Raw genomic sequence first — 20,905 nt, forward strand, 5'->3', positions numbered from 1 at the left:
AGACCAACCAGTGTTGCCAGATTTTGCGAAACAAGCAACCTGGTCCATGAAAACAAGCCCAAAAGAAGCATGAGCAAATTGAGCATTTTAAACCTTGATGCATCAGCTATTTGAAAATAGAATGTAGATCCACTATGGTATAACTAGCAACTACAAATATGTATAAGAGGCTTTGCTTTACCATAGAGGGCTTTACAGAAACTGTCGCATATAATAAGCAGACCTGGCAACACTGAATGAGAGACCAACAACGAGGCACAGAAGAGGGAACCTAGGATCATCTCTGGCTACAGTGCCCTCTATAGTCAGTAGCATGCATATCAACCACGGGGTCAAATGGCCTTTTTGAGTGGTGTAAACCACTCCTACAACTGGCTTTTGTGTGCAGAAAAAAATGACCATGGTTGCTATGTTCAAAATAATTTCTGACGTAATTAAATCACACCCGGGTGAACTGGATGACCGTAGCAACCGTGGTCATTTTCTCTGCACAAAAAAAGCCAGTTGTGAAATCACATCCAGGTGTGATTTCATTACGTCAGATCAGAGCTGATCAGGCTATATAATACCTTATTACGTCAGACTACAGCTGATCATGCTATATAAAACCTTACACCACTCAGTTCACACGGGTGTGATTTTTATTTATGTGTAAACTAATAATTATATAACAATTCATCTAACATTATATATAATGTATATAATATAATGCCCTGCAGAGACGGGAGGGGGCGAGCCTCTCTCAGTCTCAAATTAAAATTGCATTCACTGGCTGTATACATTAATGTAATACCACTCCTTACTGATAGGGGGAGAACTACACCCAGAGAACCTCTTTGGTCCTCCTAGTGGTTCCTCTGTTGTGTTTTCAGTGAACACGTGGTAGGTAGATGGCCAAAAAAATCTATTTCAGAGTTCAAAATATAGTTCTTATAACATTTTGTACGCGCATGTTTGTAGTTTTATTTCTTTGAACGTCAGTCCAAGGCCGATATTAATTATACAGTAGAGTCACACTGGTGTCAGACCTTGCATTTGACGTTTTATGTCTCTATAATAAAGAACTCTGGGAAAGTCGTATTGTTATCCCACCAGACCAGATTTAACACATGGGTTTTCGAGCGAGTTGCTTCTGTGGATGCTGCTCATCGAATGTTGGGGGGGAAAAAAACATACAAATACTTATTTTGATACTTTATTAGCATCATGCTGAAATCTAGAACGTTCGTGAAGAAGACCCGGTCGGGCGGGGTGATGAAGATAGTAAGAGAACATTACCTGAGAGATGATATTTGGTGCGGAAGTGAAGTTTGCACGGAATGTAAACAAGAGTCCACGGTGCTGCAGACTCAGACAGATGCGTGCATTGAGAGCAACCTGTGTTCCTTCCCACACTATCTGCTTCCAGACACTAACGTAGTGTTGCATCAGGTAATCAATTCATTAAACTCTCGAGAGTGTAGTGTTTGCGTTTAGACAGTGGTTCTCAACCTTTTCAGGGCGCGAGCCGCGCGACTACCAACAGTCATTAAGACATGTGAATCCCTTGACTCCTTCAAAACCGCTCTCAAAGGGCACCTACGGACGGCTGCAACTCGAAACTGGCCCCCGTAACATCTGAATCGCCCCCCCCTTTCCCCTCACTGTATATGTTTCTTTTCCATTTTTACCTCCTTTATGATGAATTCATGATCTGTTCTGTTCTTGGACTATATAGAAGTGTACGTCTCTAAATGTTTTGATGAATTGAACATGGTGGACCCTCTTGTAAACAAGTGTAAAGCTTAATTGGGTCGTCCAGTGCTTACAGCGAGTCTCTGTAAGCACTGGACCAGGGCTACCCATAGGGGCTACCTCCTGGGTACGTGGGTAGCTCTGGTCCATAGCCTCACTGCTCTTGCTGCCGTTGCATTGCGACGGCATTAGCGCTATGGACCAGAGCTAGGTCCTGGGGGAGCTTCCCCCTCCCCGATGAGAGGCATTGCATTTTGTTTAGTCTCTCAAGACAGACTGTGGCGCTGTTTTTCCTTTGTTTTGTCAATGGGTAGTGGGTACCCAGATTGCATTTTGTTCCACAGATAAATATTGTAAAAATGATTGCCTCTTTCTTATATTATTTCGCAATTTGGCCAATGTTTGACGAGTATTGTTTGTTGCAGTTATAGTCTTTTCTTTTTTTAGGTATTAAAAAAAGTCTTAAACGTCCTTAAATTGTCACTTCACTGTCAGGTTGAGAACCACTGAGCTAGAACACTGCATTTATATGTGTTGTCTTTTACCTTTTAATTTCTGACTACATTCTCTGTGTAATTCAACCAATGTGAGAATGTTTTGAATGAACTCAAAACACCTGCGTGTGACAGTGTTCAGGACAGGAGGTTATATAAATATCACACCCGTGTGAACCGAGTGGTGCTTGACGTCACACACTAACCATAGCAACCATGCTCACCCGTACGTGGCCCCACATACAGGTACACACATGTACAGGTACACACATACATAGACACATACATAGATACAGACAAAGCTGGTTGTTGGAGTGGTTTGCACCACTCAAAAATAACTAAGTCCATCATCCGTGAGCATAATTTGTGCATTGTTGCAGCAACATCCTCGTTGTTAACCACGTACAACCTGGCTTTATAGGAGAACATTTTCAGACATAAAAAAGACAATATCCACAGTGGTGAGTCTGTAATTTATATCCACGGCGGTGAGACTGCTATTTTAACTCTCTTAACACCACTGTACGACAAAGTTTAAAATGGGGCTTTAGTGGTTAAATTATATAGACAAATTAACACATGATTTAACCCTGAGGATTTTGGTGTGTTAGGCCTGACTCACACCTTCACAACAGATTGATGTATAGCTGATGCATGAGACTTGTTTACTGATGCAAGCTCACAATGCATTTCCAATGGGAGTCACATGGTTTGACACAACATTTTTGTTGTATGAGGGGGAGGGGGGCAGTCGAAACACAGCCGAAAGCCGTACAGCACAAATGTTGTGTCAAACCATGTGACTTCCATTGGAAATGCATTGGGGCAAGATGTAAACAAACCTTTTGTTTACATCTAGCATGCATCAATGTTGTATGCTAGATCGAAAGGTGTGAGTGAGGCCTAAGTGTGCAGTGAACCATATCCTTGATGATATTGCTGTATTATCAACCCATCTGCTCCCTGTCCCTTGTAGATCGACGTGCTGGAGGACCCTCTGATTCGTAACATCATCATCCTACAGGTTGTGCTCCAGGAGGTCCGCCATCGCAGCCCGCCAGTCTATAAACGCCTAAAGGACATCATCCATGATAAAGAGAAACACGTCTATACGTTTACCAACGAACACCACAGGTAGAATAAATCAATGGGGGTTTTCTTTGACTTGTGAAAACGAACTTAAATAGTCAATCTTTTCAAATGAACCCTAAAAGAAGCTAGACTAATTTAACATGATTACAGACATGTCTTGACTGCAAGTACTAGACAGATCAAAAGTCTGCGCTATGTAACTTTGCTGTTCTACCCCAGATTTGAACCCGGGCTTCCTTAGCATGGCATGGTCAGACTAATATCACTGCATAGATATTAGTCTGGAATCTCTATTTTTTAAGTGGTACAAACCACTTCCTTAAGTGATTATGTGTGTGGGTAGCTGGCTGGCTGGGTAGGTGGGTATGAGCATGAAAACAGCATGGTTGTTTTTCACCACCTGTGCGCAACCTAACACACACACATATTAACTGTATATATGGTGATTTCAGGTGTGCCAGTACAGTGACAGTATAGTACAGTACAGTACAGTACAGTACAGTAGAGGGACCCCCACACGGTAACCCTGTCATTTCTCAACCGTTTCGGACGCGGGGCGGCTCGCCGGAATCGGGCCGGCAACCTGGGTGCGTTCCTGTGGGTCTGGACCCCCCCCCCCCCCCGGGACCCCCACACGGAGTTGCACCACTTACTTCACATGGGTGTGATTTTTTTTAGAGCCTGCCTGTGTATCAACATACACTACCATGCAGATTGGACAAAATTAAAATGTATTCATAAAAAGTTTCATAGTGCCGCTTTAAGTGTGTGCTTGTCAGTACTTTATCTCCACGGTCATCGTTTACTCTTTTTACCTTCAACATTTCCCCATTCTCCCAGAGACACATTCATTGAGCGTGAACCGGGGGAGAGCGCCAATGACCGCAACGACCGTGCCATCCGCGTGGCAACCAAATGGTACAGCCAGCACCTGAAGACCACCGAGACGGAGGAGGAAGGGCTCAGGGTGGTCCTCGTCACCGACGATCGAGCAAACAAGGAGAAGGCAGTGGAGGAGGGCCTTCTAGCCTACACATGTAGGTCGTCCCTCATTGTAGTCACGCTGCAGTGTATATATATACAGTTTTATAGACGCAGCATGTCGTCTCTTAGAACAAAGAAGAAGAAATTCTATGTAGCACTGTTCATTTATTGTAAAAGAATGCCTGCAAGTACACCTAAACGGCTTTTAACCCATTTTGGGCGGGAACCCCTTTTGGTGTTTTAAACATTATGTTATAATTTAGCTATTGAAAAATAGCAGATCTACAAGCTCATAGCGCGCCACCGAGTGGCGTGCTACGAGCTTGTAGGTCTGCTATTTTTGAAAAATCGTGAAAATATTTATTTCAGAAAACTGGAGGATTTAGAAGACATTTTTTTTAATTTCGATGTCGGGCCTAAAAAGAAAAATGTCCTGTGAGTCAAGGGGGAACTTTAATTAGATTGTTGTTGAGTTGTTATTACACTGTATTGTAAACTGACTTCCTCTAAGTACTGTGTCAACTTTAACGTTTGCTCTCCCAGGTGAGGAGTATATCAAGAGTCTGATAGGCAACCCTGAGCTGGTGGATCGACTGGCGTTAACCAACGATGAAAAGGTTAATTGTCACAATGCTGCTTTGCTGTTCATTGTATTAACCAGGGCTGTACGATATGGACGACATTTCATATCCAAGTATTTATGTCAAATATTGCTATATTGATACGATATTACCATTTACATTTCAAGTGTTGCGACTTACAATTTACAATTTACAATTTAGGCATTTAGCAGACGCTCTTAATCCAGAGCGACTTACATTAAGCAAAAACAAAAAGCATGGCATACATCACATGTATAAAAAGTAGTTATCATGAATCATGCGTAAACTAAGAACGTAACAGTGGAGTATCTATGTAAACTATACATACTATACTATATAATATATTATACATGTGTACTATAAAGTGCTATGACTACATAAAGTGCAATTCTAGAGCTGTCTACATAACACGCTATAAGTCTGTTTAAAATACTATCTAAGTCTACATAATGTGCTATCTAAGGGGCTAGGCTAGGGCAAGTGCTACGGGCCATGGTGGAGTCTGAAGAGGTGGGTTTTCAGACTACGGCGGAAGATTGGGAGTGAGGCTGCAGTTCTGACTGCAATGGGAAGTGCATTCCATAGTTTTGGAGCCAGAAGGGAGAAGAGTTTGGGACGTGTGGAGCGTTGTCCCGGCGTTTTTAGTGAAGGTACCTCCAGCTTCCCTGCGTTGGCTGATCTGAGTGAGCGGGAGGGTTTGTAGGGTACGATCATACTTGTGAGATATGGGGGGGCCATGCCTTTGGTTGCTTTGAATGCCAGCATCAGAGTTTTGTATTCTGTGCGGGCAGCGACCGGGAGCCAATGGAGCGAGCGGAGAAGGGGGGAGACGTGTGAGAATTTTGGCTGGTTGAAGACCAAGCGTGCTGCGGCATTTTGGATCAGTTGGAGGGGCTTAAGTGCACATGCCGGTAGGCCAGTAAGGAGGGAGTTGCAATAGTCAAGTTTTGACAAGACTGTTGTCTGGATTAGGAGCTGGGCTGACTCCTGGGTGAGGAACGGTCTAATTCGTCGTATGTTGTAGAGTGTAAACCTACAGGATCTAGTAACAGCTGTGATGTGTGTTTTGAACGAGAGCTGACTGTCCAGGACAACACCAAGGTTCCTGGCTGTCGGGACAGACTTTACCAGGGCGTTGTCTACGGAGATAGTTAGCTCCCGCATAGGGCAGGACTTAGCTGGGAAGAACAGAAGCTCAGTCTTGTCTGGGTTCAGCTTGAGGTGGTTGGAAGACATCCACTGTGAGATGTCAGCCAGGCATGCAGTGATGCGCTCTTCTACCTGGGTGGCAGAGGGGGGGAAGGATAGAAACAGTTGTGTGTCATCGGCATAGCAGTGATAGGATATATTGTGAGCAGAGATGCAACATCGAACACTAAACATACTCTCTCTAACATACTCTCTACATCCCTAATACATCATACATCCCTAATCGAAATTAGGGATGGCGGGTTGAAAGTCATTAACACTCCCATCGCCCAGGACGAAGTTCTTTGTCCTTTCTATTAGTAATGCCCGACGCCCAGGACGAAGTCTTGTCCAAAAGACGAAGTTTATTGATATGAGAACGGATCGCATGGCTCCACAGCCTGGGAGCGCCTGTTGGGCAATCCTCGGTGTTGTGCAAGAGTGAGACGTCATCGAAAAACTCCCTCCCCTGTTAAACTGATGAAAACGTTCATAACTAAATCATCCCGTCTAATTATGAAAAAAGATCCTGTGTTAGACGGCGCTCCGCGGTCCAGTCGCTAGTCGCGATAGATTTATTCCCGTTGTCGATCGACTCTAGAGTGGTGTGGCTATTGTTAGCTGCTACACACACATCAACAACTTCCGGTCCGTCCGGAAAAGTGGTCCGTGTTTATAAATCGAATGGGCGCTATAATGTAATGGATTAAATAACCCTGAGCGATTAAAGTGTTAACAGAACATTTGAGTTATATAAGCTTTATAGGCTCACTCCCTCATTTTGCTTTTCTACCTTTATCCACCCACCTATCTTCCCCTCTTCCATGTGTTCAGAATGAGATCAGGAGCAGTAGAGTGTTGTTCCCAGAGCATGTGCCTCTCTCCAGGATCCAAGCTGGCATCAAGAGTGGCACGTACCTCCAGGGCACATTCAGGGCCAGCAGGGATAACTACCTGGAGGCCAGTGTCTTCATCCAAGGAGAGGGGGAGGACAGCACTGAGGTGTGTGTGTGTTTGTGTGTGTGGACCTCTTAGTATGGGTGAAATATAAGTATGTAATGGTGGAGTTAAGCCCAAACAGCACCAATGATTCACCATGCAACTCCTTGCAACTACTCACAACCAGAATCCCCAATGGCAGTTGCAAGGAGGTACTTGGATGGAACAGAGGTAAACCGGGCAGGGAGGCAATCTCTGTTGTACTAACAACTCCTAGGTTAGTCAGGGCGCCTGCCCTGTTCGGTGGAGAACTGAACCGAGAAGAATAGGCTCTTTGCATAAATAAGTGTAGCCCCCAGGTTTCCAGAAGGTTGTTAAATATACCATTTAACTGTTCATTTTGCTCATTGGAGGATTTAGAAGATATTTTTTAAATTTTGATGTCAGGCCTAAATGGGCAAGGGTTAATATTATTCTACTTATTATTTTTTATTCCTCCTCCTCTCAACCAGGTTCTCCTGCAGGGCCTTCAGAACCTAAACAGAGCGGTGTACCAGGACGTGGTCGCCGTGCAGTTGCTGCCCAGAGACCAGTGGGTGGCGCCCTCCTCTGTGGTGCTGCAGGACGAGGGCAGCGCCAAGGACGATGACGACACCGCTGGGGAGGACGGAGAGGAGAAGCCGGTGAGTAATGGCTCTTCTGTGCACCGTTGCACAAAGGCCACAGGCGTACGTCGCAATCCTACAAGTTCTCAACGCGACGTGTCCGTGATGCGTTGTGAGCTGTTTGGCACTCAATGTTTGATTCTGTTTGATTCTTACTGTCTGCAGATGTCTCTCCTCTTTCCAGCCCATTGTATTAATGTCCTTTCTGTTCCTGCATTTGGTTTTTGGTGCAGCTGAAGTGCATAGTGCCTGAAGTAGCCAAGAAGCCCACAGGCAAGGTGGTTGGAATCATTAAGAGGAACTGGAGACCGTTCTGTGGCATGCTCAATGTCTCCCTGATCAAAGAGGTGACTAGGCTCCTTAACACACATACATACTGGAATGTACTGCACAGTGCACATCCTTATTGTAGTATCACACTGTAAAATGATTGGTGTACATTTAACTTATAATAGTGAATGGAAAATGTAAACAAACCTGTTATGTCACCTTCTTACTTTGCTTCTCTTCCTTTTTAGTCAACACGGCACCTTTTCACGCCAGCAGACCGCCGTATCCCCAGGATCCGCATCGAGACGCGCCAGGCCGCCGCGCTGGCAGGCCAAAGGATCATGGTGTCCATCGATGGCTGGCCTAAAAACTCCAGATACCCCAATGTAAATATAAATTGATGCCGCATAACAGGCATGAATTGATGCCACATAACGGGGACAGGAACTAGTGAACATCTAATGCAAACACGACTTAAATGTATCCCATAGAGATGGTCTGATGTGTTGCAAGCCGACTTGTGAACCGTTTCTCGTCCCCGTATCTCTCAGGGTCATTTTGTACGTACTCTGGGCTGCGCGGGGGACAAGCAGACGGAGACAGAGGTGCTGCTGCTGGAACATGATGTCCCACACCAGGCCTTCTCCCAGGCCGTGCTTAGCTTCCTCCCCACGATGCCTTGGAACATCACGCCAGAGGTAACGGGATGGTTCCTATACGAATAATGGTGCTGGCTGCTGACGCTCACTTGTGTGGTGCTCACTGTGTGTGTGTGTGTGTGTGTGTGTGTGGGGCAGGACATGGCTGTGAGAGCGGACCTGAGGCAGCTGACGGTGTGCAGTGTGGACCCTCCAGGATGTACAGACATAGATGACGCCCTACATTGTAGGACGCTGGACAACGGAAACGTGGAGGTGTGTACAGACTACACACACGCACGCACACACACACACACACACACACACACACACACACACACACACGCTCATAGAAGAGCATCCACATTGAACTGTGGTAATGCATACTCATCTGGCATACATGAATAATGCCTTTGCATTTCACATGAGTTTTTTGACAGCGTGTGCACCCTTGCTTGCTGTAGGTTGGGGTCCACATTGCTGACGTCAGTCACTTCATCAGACCAGGCAACGCAATGGACAAAGAGGCTGCCAATCGAGGGACCACTGTTTACCTATGTGGCAGGGTGAGGAGAAACATATATATATATATCATATAAAGAAAGAAAAAACAGGTGCGCTTCCTCTCTAAATGGAAAAAGCGGCACTCTTAACAAGCCTGCAAGACTGGCTCAGATGGAATTTCTTCCATTTTTCTTCCAAATTTATTTGAGAACGCTGACGCGTTTTGGCAGAGCAGACTAGAAAGTCTGAGTAATGAAGGGTGAGAATGAGAGATATGATATATATCTCAGTCAGTGGTTTTTAAGTGTATGATTATTTTGTGATGATTGTGTGTGTTTGTTGTGTCCACCAGAGAATAGACATGGTTCCTGAGTTACTCAGCTCCAATCTGTGTTCTCTACGCTCCAATGTGGAGAGGTGAGGACTCTGCGCATGCACATGTCATATACACACACACACACACACACACAGTGTGTGTACACACACACACACACACACACACACACAAAGATAATAGTTTAGTCTTTGTAATGTTAATGTTAAATGTTCTTTGAATGAAAAAGATGCTCTCACTTCTCCCCAGACTGTCCTTCTCCTGTATCTGGGAGATGAACACCAATGCTGAAATTCTGAAGACCAGATTTACAAAGAGTGTCATCAACTCCAAGGTAGATGACACACACACACAAACGCACGCACGCATGCACACACTGCTGCAGGTGCTTCTACAAACCAGCTTTCATTAAGTTTCTAAGACAAAAACTGTAGTGACGAATTGAATTGTTCCAAGATATTCTTTGCTTTTCTATTGAATATTCATAAAGAATGTTTTCCCATTCGCGTCCGATGTGGTCCAGGCATCTCTGACCTACGCTGAAGCCCAGATGAGGATAGACGATGGAACCATGAATGATGACATTACTAAAAGCCTGCGAGGCCTCAACAAGCTGGCCAAGATCCTCAAGCAGAAGAGGATTGACAATGGGTAAGACTTTATTTTATTTATTTTTTATTTTTTAAGATTTGTTTTGGGGCTTTTTATGTCTTTATTGACAGTGAACAGTAGACAGACAGGAAAGGGGGAGAGAGATGGGGAGTGACACGCGGCAAATGCCGTCAGGCCGGGAGTCGAACCCACGGCACGCCGTCCGGCTGGCTTGGCAGCCTAGGTGCCCGGACGGTTGAGCTAACCGTCCGGGCCAACAATGGGTAAGACTTAAAGGGATAGTTCAGATTTTTTTAACTTGAGTTGTATGAAATACTTGCCATTAATATAGTGGTTGCAACTGTATTAATCGATTTGCCCGAGTCCTGTGGTGGGAGTTCTGCTCTGGTTTTGGTGAAATATCAAGTAGTTCCGGTCATTTTGTGGGGGGCACTGGAGCCACGCAGTAAAAGTAAATTAATCCACAAAACTAACGTCATTTGCTATTTCTAAAATATTAGTGCAACTTCCGTTCTTTATTTACCCCTCTATCACACAGAACTATGTTTTTTGTGTCCATATCACTACGCCCAAAAAATAGTTCCATGTGATAGAGGGGTCAAAGTTGAACGAAAGTCGCGCTAATATTTTAGAAATGGGTCAACAATACAAATTACGTTCGTTTTGTGGATTCATTTACTTTTACTGCGTGGCCCCAGTGCCCCCCACAAAATGACCGGAACTAACTTAATATTGACCAAAACCAGAGCAGAACTCCCACCATGGGACTCGGGCAATCAATTAATACAGTTGCAACCACTATATTAATGGCAAGTATTTCATACTTGCCAAAAAATAATCTGAACTAAAAATCTGAACTATCCCTTTAAAAAAAATCTGAACTATCCCTTTAAGTCGGCACAAAAAGGGAGCTGAGATCTCTACCTACTGATACACATGGGGACTTATATAAATGCGAGGCTTGAACACAACGAATTCACACCCACTGCTTTGGAAAACCAATCATATCACATTCACCACCCTAAAGACTTTGCTCCATATTTCGGACGCGCTTCACACACAGCAAAATACTTTAATATTTGTATTATTTATTTTGTGCTGCTTGCGGCAGCTTGCCCCATGAACAAGGTGGTCTCCAGTGAACTCTGGAGAAGTTTATTAGGACATATATAAATAATGGTTTTTTGGTTGGAAGATGAAACCTTCACTACCATGTTGATTTAACCCATTTTGGGCGGGAACCCCTTTTGGTGTTATAATTTAGCTATTGAAAAATAGCAGATCTACAAGCTCATAGCGTGCCACTCGGTGGCGCGCTATGAGCTTGTAGGTCTGCTATTTTTTTTAAATCGTGAAAATATTTATTTCAGAAAACTGGAGGATTTAGAAGACATTTTTTAAATTTCGACGTCATGCCTAAATGGGTTAATAATATAATGTGCTTCTAATATCTTGACAAAGGCAGTTATTATTTATATACATTTTGATCTGAAAGTTGCATGTAGATCTGTAAATACTTAAATCTTATACATACATCTGCGCACAAATGTGCACATTGTCTGGTTTTCCACAGATAGAAATGTGACAGCGTAGACTAGTGCATAAATTGGCTACAACATAAAATTATAATATATTTAATAATATTCTCTGATAATGTCAGATCAAAATTATGTGCCACAGACAACTCGGCACTGGTTGCATGGAATGCGCGCACATAGTTTCTGATTTGTGTCAAAGTCAAACCAGTGCAACGAGAAACTTTTGTATCAAAAGCACATTCTGGAACGGGGAATCAGACTATTAGTTTTCTCATATACGTAGATCCCTATAAATATATGAAATCATATATTAAAATATTCATATATATTTTAATCATATATTAAAATAAATATATTACTATCTTAACCCATTTTGGGCGGTGTTAGCATTATGTTATGCTTTAGCTATTGAAAAATAGCAGCTCTACAAGCTCGAGCTTGTAGGTCTGCTATTTTTGAAAAATCGAAGAACGACTGACATAGCTTTTTCAGAAAACTGTCAGGATGTAGAAGACATTTTTAGAATCTGATCTCAGGTCAAAATGGGTTAATAAAATAATGCCTCAACTGCTCACAGAATCTAGGAGGGAATCCAAATTTTAGGATTTACTGTAACCTTTAACTTGCTCTATACATTCAATATTTTGATGAGAAGCAGGGTCTGTAGAACAGCAATCCATTTGTCATTGTTTTAGAGAGAACTCCACATGGTGACATCATAGAGAGAACTCCACATGGTGACATCAGTGTTCAAAGACAACGTGTTGTGATTTTGTTTTGTTTCAGCGCATTGACCCTGTCATCTGTAGAGGTCCGTTTCCACATGGACAGTGAGACCCACGACCCCATTGACCTCCAGACCAAAGAGCTCATGTAGGTGGACAGGACAGTCATGCAGCATCCTTGTTGAACTGCCACAAACCTTGTTTAATTTCTCCTTATCTCACATACAGTACACTACTCACAAATTTGCCAAGTATACTTTATCGTACGACGAATAGCTTGTAGATGTACTTCTGTACAGTTTTTATTTTGAAGGAGACAAATCCACGAACGACCCTTGAACCGGAAGTAAACCCGTCTCGGGCTATTTTAGCCGTGATCTTTTTATAAGTCACCCGAGGCATGCATTTTGGAACCGCGACAAGCAACGCTTTAGTTATGAGCCGTGAACATCGCCGTTTTGATCAAAAACTCAATCTGGGAAAAAAGTGTTTTAAATTTTCAGTTAACCCATTTTGGGCGGGAACCCCTTTTGGTGTTTTAAACATTATGTTATAATTTAGCTATTAAAAAATAGCAGATCTACAAGCACATAGCACGCTACGAGCTTGTAGGTCTGCTATTTTTGAAAAATCGTGAAAATATTTATTTCAGAAAACTAGAGGATTTAGAAGATTTTTTTTAAATTTTGAGGTCAGGCCTAAATGGGTTAACATTGAAGTGAATGGAGGGGAACTTTTTCACTGACGGACCATTTCCGTTTACCGATTGCCTAGCAAACGAGGGTTATTCAGTACGAGATGTAACATGAGAATCTTGTCTTTGGCAATATGAACAAAGGCGAGATTCTCGGGAAATCTCGTCATTGGCACAGAATGTAATTTAAAAAAAATACATATTCAAAGTAGGGACTTCTAGGTTAAAAGTGGTTAAAATGTAAAAAAACGAATTAATTTTTATCTCACCAATGATGTTAAAAAAAAAACTCTTCTCTTGGTTGGCAGGGAGACTAACTCCATGGTGGAAGAATTCATGTTGTTGGCCAACGTTTCTGTGGCTCAGAAAATCTACGATGAATTCTCCGAGTGCGCCCTGCTCAGGAAGCATCCGGCACCGCCTCCGTCAAACTACGACATCCTCACCAAGGCCGCTGCATCCAAGGTGCGCACAAGACCGTTGGGTCACAGTCCTTTACCTTAAAGGAAGATGTTTGGTGTTCAACCTAGGCAGGGATAAATTCCCTGGCGCAAAAGTGGAAGCGGGTTTGCATGTTCAACAGTGCCTCAAGCACAAGGGAGACTGTTGACCTCATTAGCAGTGACCGGGACTATAGAGGGTATGCGCATGCTTAAAGTGAATGGCACATCGAGTGGCAAATCGAGTGGCAAAGCAACATGCAAAGTGAGTTTAACATTGTTGAATGTTGTTTAATGCAATCAAATAGGACTTTTCTGTTTGGATGTATGGGCTGTCAAGGACAGAAAGTATTTTTTTGCCACTCAAGGCATTCCTGCATAACTTCCAGGTTTGATGATGATGTCACACGCATACCCTCTATACACATGGGGGAATCGAATGTGTCAATTGGGGGTCAAAACGGAGTCTAATAACGGCATAGCTTCCTTGTGGTGCAAGTTGGCATTTGGAGGCCATGCTTGAGCCGTGTGGAACTCTATTTTTGGGCAACATACATTCTGATGATCCGTGGAACTCCATATTTGGGCAAAAAATGCTTAATAGGAGACAAGGCCATCTGGAAGAGGATCTCTTTGTTAGTTTTGTTATGAGATATGTCATCGATGATAGACTGACTGGCCACATGAAGCCCTGCTGTTATCATACCCGGTCTTGCTTTTTGTGAATTCATAATATCAGAAAGATGCAATGTCCCTCCAGGGTATTGCCAGTCTGTAGCCAGCCATTTATGTACAGTACATCCTCAATTCCATATTTGGGCAAGACTAACATCAATATCATGACATCAGAGAGAATCAAAGAAGCCATTCTGTTATTAGACCCCGCCTTGTTTTAACTGAAAGTATATGTCCCACGGAGCACTGTTTGGGGGATGATGCGGTTCTCAAAACTTTTCATTTCATTTTCATTTCAAGCCATGAACCCCCATCAGAATTACAAATCTGTACAGGTCCATTTGGTTGGACTATCAACAACTTAGCTCGGGGACCCCCTGAACGCCCCTCAAGGGTCCCTGGGGTGCCCCAGATCACGCTGGGTTCCATTGGTTCCATTTGTACACACTCTGGGCCAATGGTAGCCTGGCATGGCCAGACTAACATCACTGCGTTGCAATGGTAGATTTGTCTGGTTTCCAGGCTATCAAAATGGAACCTTGATGGTCTCTGTTGTTGTTCAGGACTGGGAGCACTCTGATTGAGGCGGACTGCTGTCTTCTCTCTTCAAAGTGTTCCTGCACACGGGACAGGTGTCGTGCATCTCCAGCCAGGGCACTATGCAGTCCGAGTGGAAGACGTGCTTACAAGGCAGCTGTCTGACCGCCTCGCCCACCGCAAAGTCCTCCTTACACAACGGACACTCCATCTCGCCGTCCGCTTGTTCCCGAGAGATGTTGACCATCGGGAGAGAGGAGATATTGTCCTTTTCCGCCGGAGGAGGACCGGCGGGCTCGAACTCCTCAAACAGCTGTGTTAAGACGTTGTCTAACTCTCCGTGTCCCCACACATAGTTGCTTGGATGAGAGTGAAGCCCCGTTACGTCCTCTATGAAACTCGATTCACACGAGGGACAGATGTGTTCCGGGAGCCTGGGGTTAATGTCTTTCTCACAGGAGTGGCAGTGGAAGTGTTTCCGGGAAGCTGGCGGTGCAGACTCCATCTTAAACCAGAGCTCGTAATGTCACAATTCCTCAAAAGAACCTACCTGATGCTGGCAATATAGGCCTAAGCCCGCCTTTTATCTTGGGTGTGACGTAACGCTGACTACTCGGCACAACATGTTGCACCAAATATGTACGTTTTACAGTACATGACACCGCACGCAACAAAGTCAATATATTTTGCGTTACGCTGCCATTTTTGTGCAGTCTACAATATTTATTTTTATTGACAACAAAGCATATGCACAAAACAACTGATTGCACACGATCATGGAATTTATAATAAATTAAATAATTGTGATTTAACAATTTAATTGTGCTTTTGACATCAGAACAGTCAGAAAGGTTTAATTTCGGTGTGCATTTTATGCTTTGTGAAAAAACAGGGCAGATATAACAAATCCTGCTTACGATTATCTAAAATGAACGCGATTGGGCACCTACAATATATAATAATTATGGCCTAATAATCACAAAACAAAGCGGCTGGCGGCACCTTTCTTTCAACAGGCATTGGGTCAAGCTTTTAAAAAGGCAGCAGCTGGAAAACACAAACTCATTGTTGACTGTGGTGGTTCTTATCGGGTTGACACTTGTGTTCCTCAACAGGGCCTGGAGATCCATACAGACTCGGCGAAGGCGCTGGCTGACTCTCTGAATGTGGCCACGGTGAACGGTTTTCCTTACTTCAACACGCTGCTGCGCATCCTGGCCACCCGCTGCATGATGCAAGCCGTGTACTTCTGCTCGGGCATGGACAGCGACTTCCGCCACTACGGCCTGGCCTCTCCCATATACACACACTTCACCTCACCCATTAGAAGGTAGCGTTTTGGTTGGGAGTTGGTACACACATTTTAAATTGATCATTTCCCCCCCCCCAAATAAGTATAATGTGGTTAATAATGGTATTTCTCTACTTTCCCTACGCCCAGGGTTCCCCAATAGGCGGCCCGCGGGCCATTTGCGGCCCGCAGAGCGCCCCCTTGTGGCCCATGGAAGAATTAAACAAGTCCCAGATAAGGGGGTCCCAGATATAAATGGCATTAAATGGGGGTCAGTAGCCTATGAATGTCAAACTGGGCATCCTTTTCAAATGGGGTCTTGCCCTGAAAATGAATTTTCAGGGCAAGACCTCGACCTTGTGCGTGCGGACTCGGCCCCCAGCCTGGTACTCTAGTCAAAATATGGCCCTTGAGGAAAGTTAATTGGGGAACCCTGGCCCTACGGCCTCATATTCAAATCTCTCCTCCCCTCTGCCTCCTGCCTCGATTTCCCCATCCTTCCCCTCCCTTTTCCCCCTCTTTCTCCTTTACACTCCATTCACCCACTTCCTCCCTCTCCCATCTTGTTTCGTTTGTAGATACTCAGATATCATAGTCCATCGTCTACTGGCGGTGGCTATAGCAGCAGACAGCACCTACCCAGACCTGATGGACAAACACAAGCAGTCTGCCCTCACCAACAACCTCAACTACAGACACAAGATGGCTCAGTACGCACAGAGGGCCTCTGTGGCCTTCCATACACAAGTGAGAATGCGCATGAAAGCTTGACAGTTTGTCGTGGTGTTCGAATCCCAATCCCTGACCACCTTTTGCTGCGTGTCTTCCCCCTATCAATAATAATTTGTTAAAATATTTTGAGGTATGGTCTGCCTTAGGGATGCACCGAAAGGGAAATTCTTGGCCAATACCGAATATAGGAAACAGTTGGCCGAAAACCGAATATCCGAATATGATTAATATTATATATCTTTTTTCCTACCATTGCTGTCATGGCTGTACCTAAAAGCTACCTGATTTATGGCAAAATAATTGGTTATGGCAAAACCTTACTTAAATAATAATCACTATTATGGGTCCATAAAACATTTATTCAGCTCTTTTGAATGCATCAATTGCATATACTATTCGGTGATACATTTTCTGCCTATTAGGGCCGAAACCGAATAGGCCGAAAATGCATTTTTAGCCATTTTCTGCCGAATATTTTCTGCGGACGAATATTCGGTGCATCACTCTGCCTGCCTTCAGCAACAACTCCAGACTCACCATAATGCACGCTCTTGGTTTCCTAGTTGTTCTTTAAGAGCCGAGGCATCCTGAACGAGGAGGGCTTCGTCCTGTTTGTGAGGAAGAACGCCATCATTGTCCTCATCCCAAAGTTTGGCCTGGAAGGAACCGTGTTCTTTGACAGCAAGGACAAGACTGGCCCAAAACTTACTTTTGTTGAAGAGGTACAGTATTGTAGCCCCCCCCCCCCCCCCCCCCGTACTAAATAACAATGTCACATTCAATTGTTAATTTGCACTGGTAGCCATTAGTTTGTGTTCTTCAATAACTAAAACCTTACTCTATAGAGCGTCGCAGTCCTGCCCCCTTTCATGACGACGCCAGGCCCAGGAAATGAATCCCAATGCATTTTTCCCATAGACATTTCAAAACGTATTTATTTAAAGACCTTTTAAGCGTCGTACGAAGCCTCTTGTGACAGATCATGACAACACACAATATTTTGGACGAAACAAATAATTACAAAGAAGAAAAACAAAAAAAAAAGTGTTGTAACCTGCCGTTTTTTTCTACTTTCTAATTTTTTGTTCTAACATTGTGTTTATTGTCATGATTTGTCACGACAAGAGTTGGCTTTGTCCGCGGCGTAAACGTCTTTAAATAAATACTTTCTGAAAAGTCTATGATGAAAATGAACGGAGAATCATTTCCTGGGCCCTGGTAGGGGTCGGGACTGCGACGCTCTATAGAGGGTATGTGCGTGACATCGTCGTCATACCCAGAAGTTATGCGGAAACGCCTAGTGAGTGGCAAAAAAACGTTCTGGCCTTGACAGCCCGTACAACCAAACAGAAAAGTCCTATCTGATTTGCAGTAACCATGTTAAATTCACTGTGCCATTCACTTTATGCATGCGCATTGCACATATCCTCTATTGAGATGTGTAGTCTAGCCCATTTTGGGCGGGAACCCCTTTTGGTGTTAGCATCATGTTATGCTTTAGCTATTGAAAAATAGCAGATCTACAAGCTCATAGCGCGCCACCAAGTAGCGCGCTACAAGCTTGTAGGTCTGCTATTTTTGAAAAATCGAAGAACGACTGACACAGAAACATAGCTTTTTCAGAAAACTGTCAGGATGTAGAAGACATTTTTAGAATCTGTTCTCAGGTCAAAATGGGCTAGGATAGGAATGGAAGATGTGCTGGTAGCGGGGTACTGATCTGCTCACGGTCCATCTGTATGTGTCTCCTTGTAGGTCCCTACCCTGACAGTAGAAGAGCACGTCTTCCACATTTTTGACATGGTGAAGGTGACGATCAGTCTAGATGACTCCAACGTTCAGCACCAGAAGATCCGCATGAGCCTGATTGAACCTGTGGTAAGGACATGTATGCTGGCAGGGCCGGGGCTCAACCCACTGTCACTACAAAGTTCAACATTTATTTAGAGATTGGTTCTGGCCCTGCTTTCTCAAGATAATGATTTGTATTCTTTTTACGAACAGTACACTCAACCATAACAACGGTTTCTTCTCGGATATACTGTATTTTCTTTTTTAATGGTGTGACACTTTCTTAAAAAGGGTCAATGTGTAAAATAGGGCTTACTGTGACATATTCTTAATCATTTGCTACATTTCTAAATATATTTCTGTTGGCGCTGACTGGGGCATGATCACCTTTGACTAGGCATGTAACGATATATCGCATATCGATATATATCGATATTAATCCTGACGATATGAATCGATTCATTGAAATAAAAAAATCTTTTTAAAAACTAGCCCCCCCTTTTTTTTAGGGGGGCTAGTGTGTGATGTGAAATGTGAGCTTTAGTCATATTCAAGTGCTTTTGGAGAGAAATGAGTCACTTTCAGTAGTAGAGCACTGTAGAGGGGAGCTGTGTGTGTCTGTGCCCAGGTGATGATGGTCGTTGATGCTCATCAAGGAAGGCAATTATGTCAAACTGTCAAAAGTAATGGTACTTCTTTTGCAATGTAGTTAAATAAAAAATCTCAGGGGGAAGATAAATTATATAAAATTAAAAAAACGGTAATTTCTCTTTAAAAAAAAAAATAATATCGTGAAATCGTATCGTGAACCTCATATCGTTTTACGAATCGTATCGTGAGTTGAGTGAATCGTTACATGCCTACCTTTGACTGAATCTCCCCGACCCCATACTTTTAGGGCCAACAAAACCTTACTGGAATTCTTACTTGATTTGAACAGATTTGCACTCAATAGCAGGCTATCCAGTTTATCATTTTCTCTTAGGAAAAAAGACCATGTGAAACTAACTGGAGCTCACCCTTGTTTCGTCTCTTTTTTTTGTTCTAGATTCCTGGTGTTAGCGTCCCAGCCCCAGAGATTGAACCACAGGCCAAGAAACCCAAACTGGACCGCTGACACAGAAAGCAGTACCCCCTAATGTTCTACATATACACAGTATATATGGAGTTTTTTTTTTTAACAGACTGGTTCATAGCAGGCATCTCCGATATTTTTTATTTTATTTTACAATATAGTGATGTTATACTGCTGTTTTTCCATGGCCAAACAATCAGTAGTACCATGCCCGTTTGCACTTCAAGTTGTTGGTTCATAGAAGAGGACACATGCTAGACCGAATGGGTATGGTGCTGGATTAAAAAGATCATCTATTAGAAAGATAACATCCACACACCACAGATTTTCCATTTGCAGAGTAAAATAATGATGTTGAAAAGCACCAAGGCTCTTACTTCCTCAGACTTCTGTTGAATCAGTGCTTATAATATATATATATGACAAATAGTACAAATCTTATATACATGTTACATTGAGACTCTTTAACCCCATTTTGGGCGGGAACCCCTTTTGGTGTTTTAAACATTGTTATAATTTAGCTATTGAAAAATAGCAGATCTACAAGCTCATAGCGTGCCACCGAGTGGCACGCTATGAACTTGTAGGTCTGCTATTTTTGAAAAATTGTTAAAATGTGCCTCAAATCTTTCAGAAAATTGTCATGATTTAGAAAACTTTTTTTTTTAAATTTCGACGTCAGGCCTGAATGGGTTAACGGAAGCTTTAGTACTCAGTCACTATAATAAGTAATGGCAAATGGGAGCTCACCCGATGTGCAGATTTTATCTTTTCTACTTGGTTCATAGAGGACCAACATCTCCAAACAAGGTATTGTGCATGGACTTGTACCCCATTTTATTTTCCATTGAGTGTTCGCTTCATACAAGTTGTTGTTGGCCAACTCAACCATAAACTTTTGTTTTATCCATAACTGTTGCTCTCTTGCCTTTGTGTTCATGCTTCTGATTGTTTGCCCAGTACAATCCATAATGGAATAATTGAAACGGTTGAACGAAAAGGGACTTTCGGCTGCGTACACTGGTAAAAACACAATTTGTATTTTGTAATGGCGATTTTTCTTTTGTCTACGGTTCCCCTGAAACATTTGAGGATTTATGGAGGAAAGCCATGCAAGCACCGTTGTTTCGTGAGAGATTGGATTAGTTGTCGATGAAGTACAGTGTTCCAATGGTAAGCCCGAAGGCTATGGAAATTGGAATCCCATTTCTGCCACTTGATCCCCCAAAACATGATCTCCAGTACTATCATACTAGAAGAAACGAATACATTGGAGTCAATGGAGCTGCATGCATATGAACAAACACTATTTCTGAGAAACCATTGTAAAATTGCTTCTGGGAAATAAAAG

The 20,905-nt window shown here is 43.2% G+C and overlaps 1 protein-coding gene across 1 annotated transcript; it reads left to right on the forward strand.

The window, feature by feature from the left end:
- Nucleotides 1–1,090: 1,090 nt before the first annotated feature.
- On the forward strand, nucleotides 1,091–20,472 carry dis3 (DIS3 exosome endoribonuclease and 3'-5' exoribonuclease). The gene is made up of 21 exons (XM_079511703.1): nucleotides 1,091–1,431; nucleotides 3,205–3,362; nucleotides 4,161–4,357; nucleotides 4,848–4,921; nucleotides 6,929–7,096; nucleotides 7,546–7,716; nucleotides 7,932–8,045; nucleotides 8,217–8,354; nucleotides 8,520–8,666; nucleotides 8,766–8,882; nucleotides 9,071–9,172; nucleotides 9,463–9,527; nucleotides 9,694–9,778; nucleotides 9,968–10,095; nucleotides 12,381–12,467; nucleotides 13,322–13,478; nucleotides 15,781–15,995; nucleotides 16,535–16,703; nucleotides 17,252–17,410; nucleotides 18,444–18,566; nucleotides 19,528–20,472. The coding sequence occupies exons 1-21, from the start codon at nucleotides 1,207–1,209 to the stop codon at nucleotides 19,594–19,596; spliced, it is 2,868 nt and encodes a 955-aa protein (XP_079367829.1). The 5' UTR covers nucleotides 1,091–1,206; the 3' UTR covers nucleotides 19,597–20,472.
- Nucleotides 20,473–20,905: the final 433 nt, after the last annotated feature.

Source organism: Electrona antarctica (genome assembly GCF_951216825.1).
Source record: "Electrona antarctica genome assembly, chromosome: 10".
NCBI lineage: Eukaryota > Metazoa > Chordata > Actinopteri > Myctophiformes > Myctophidae > Electrona > Electrona antarctica.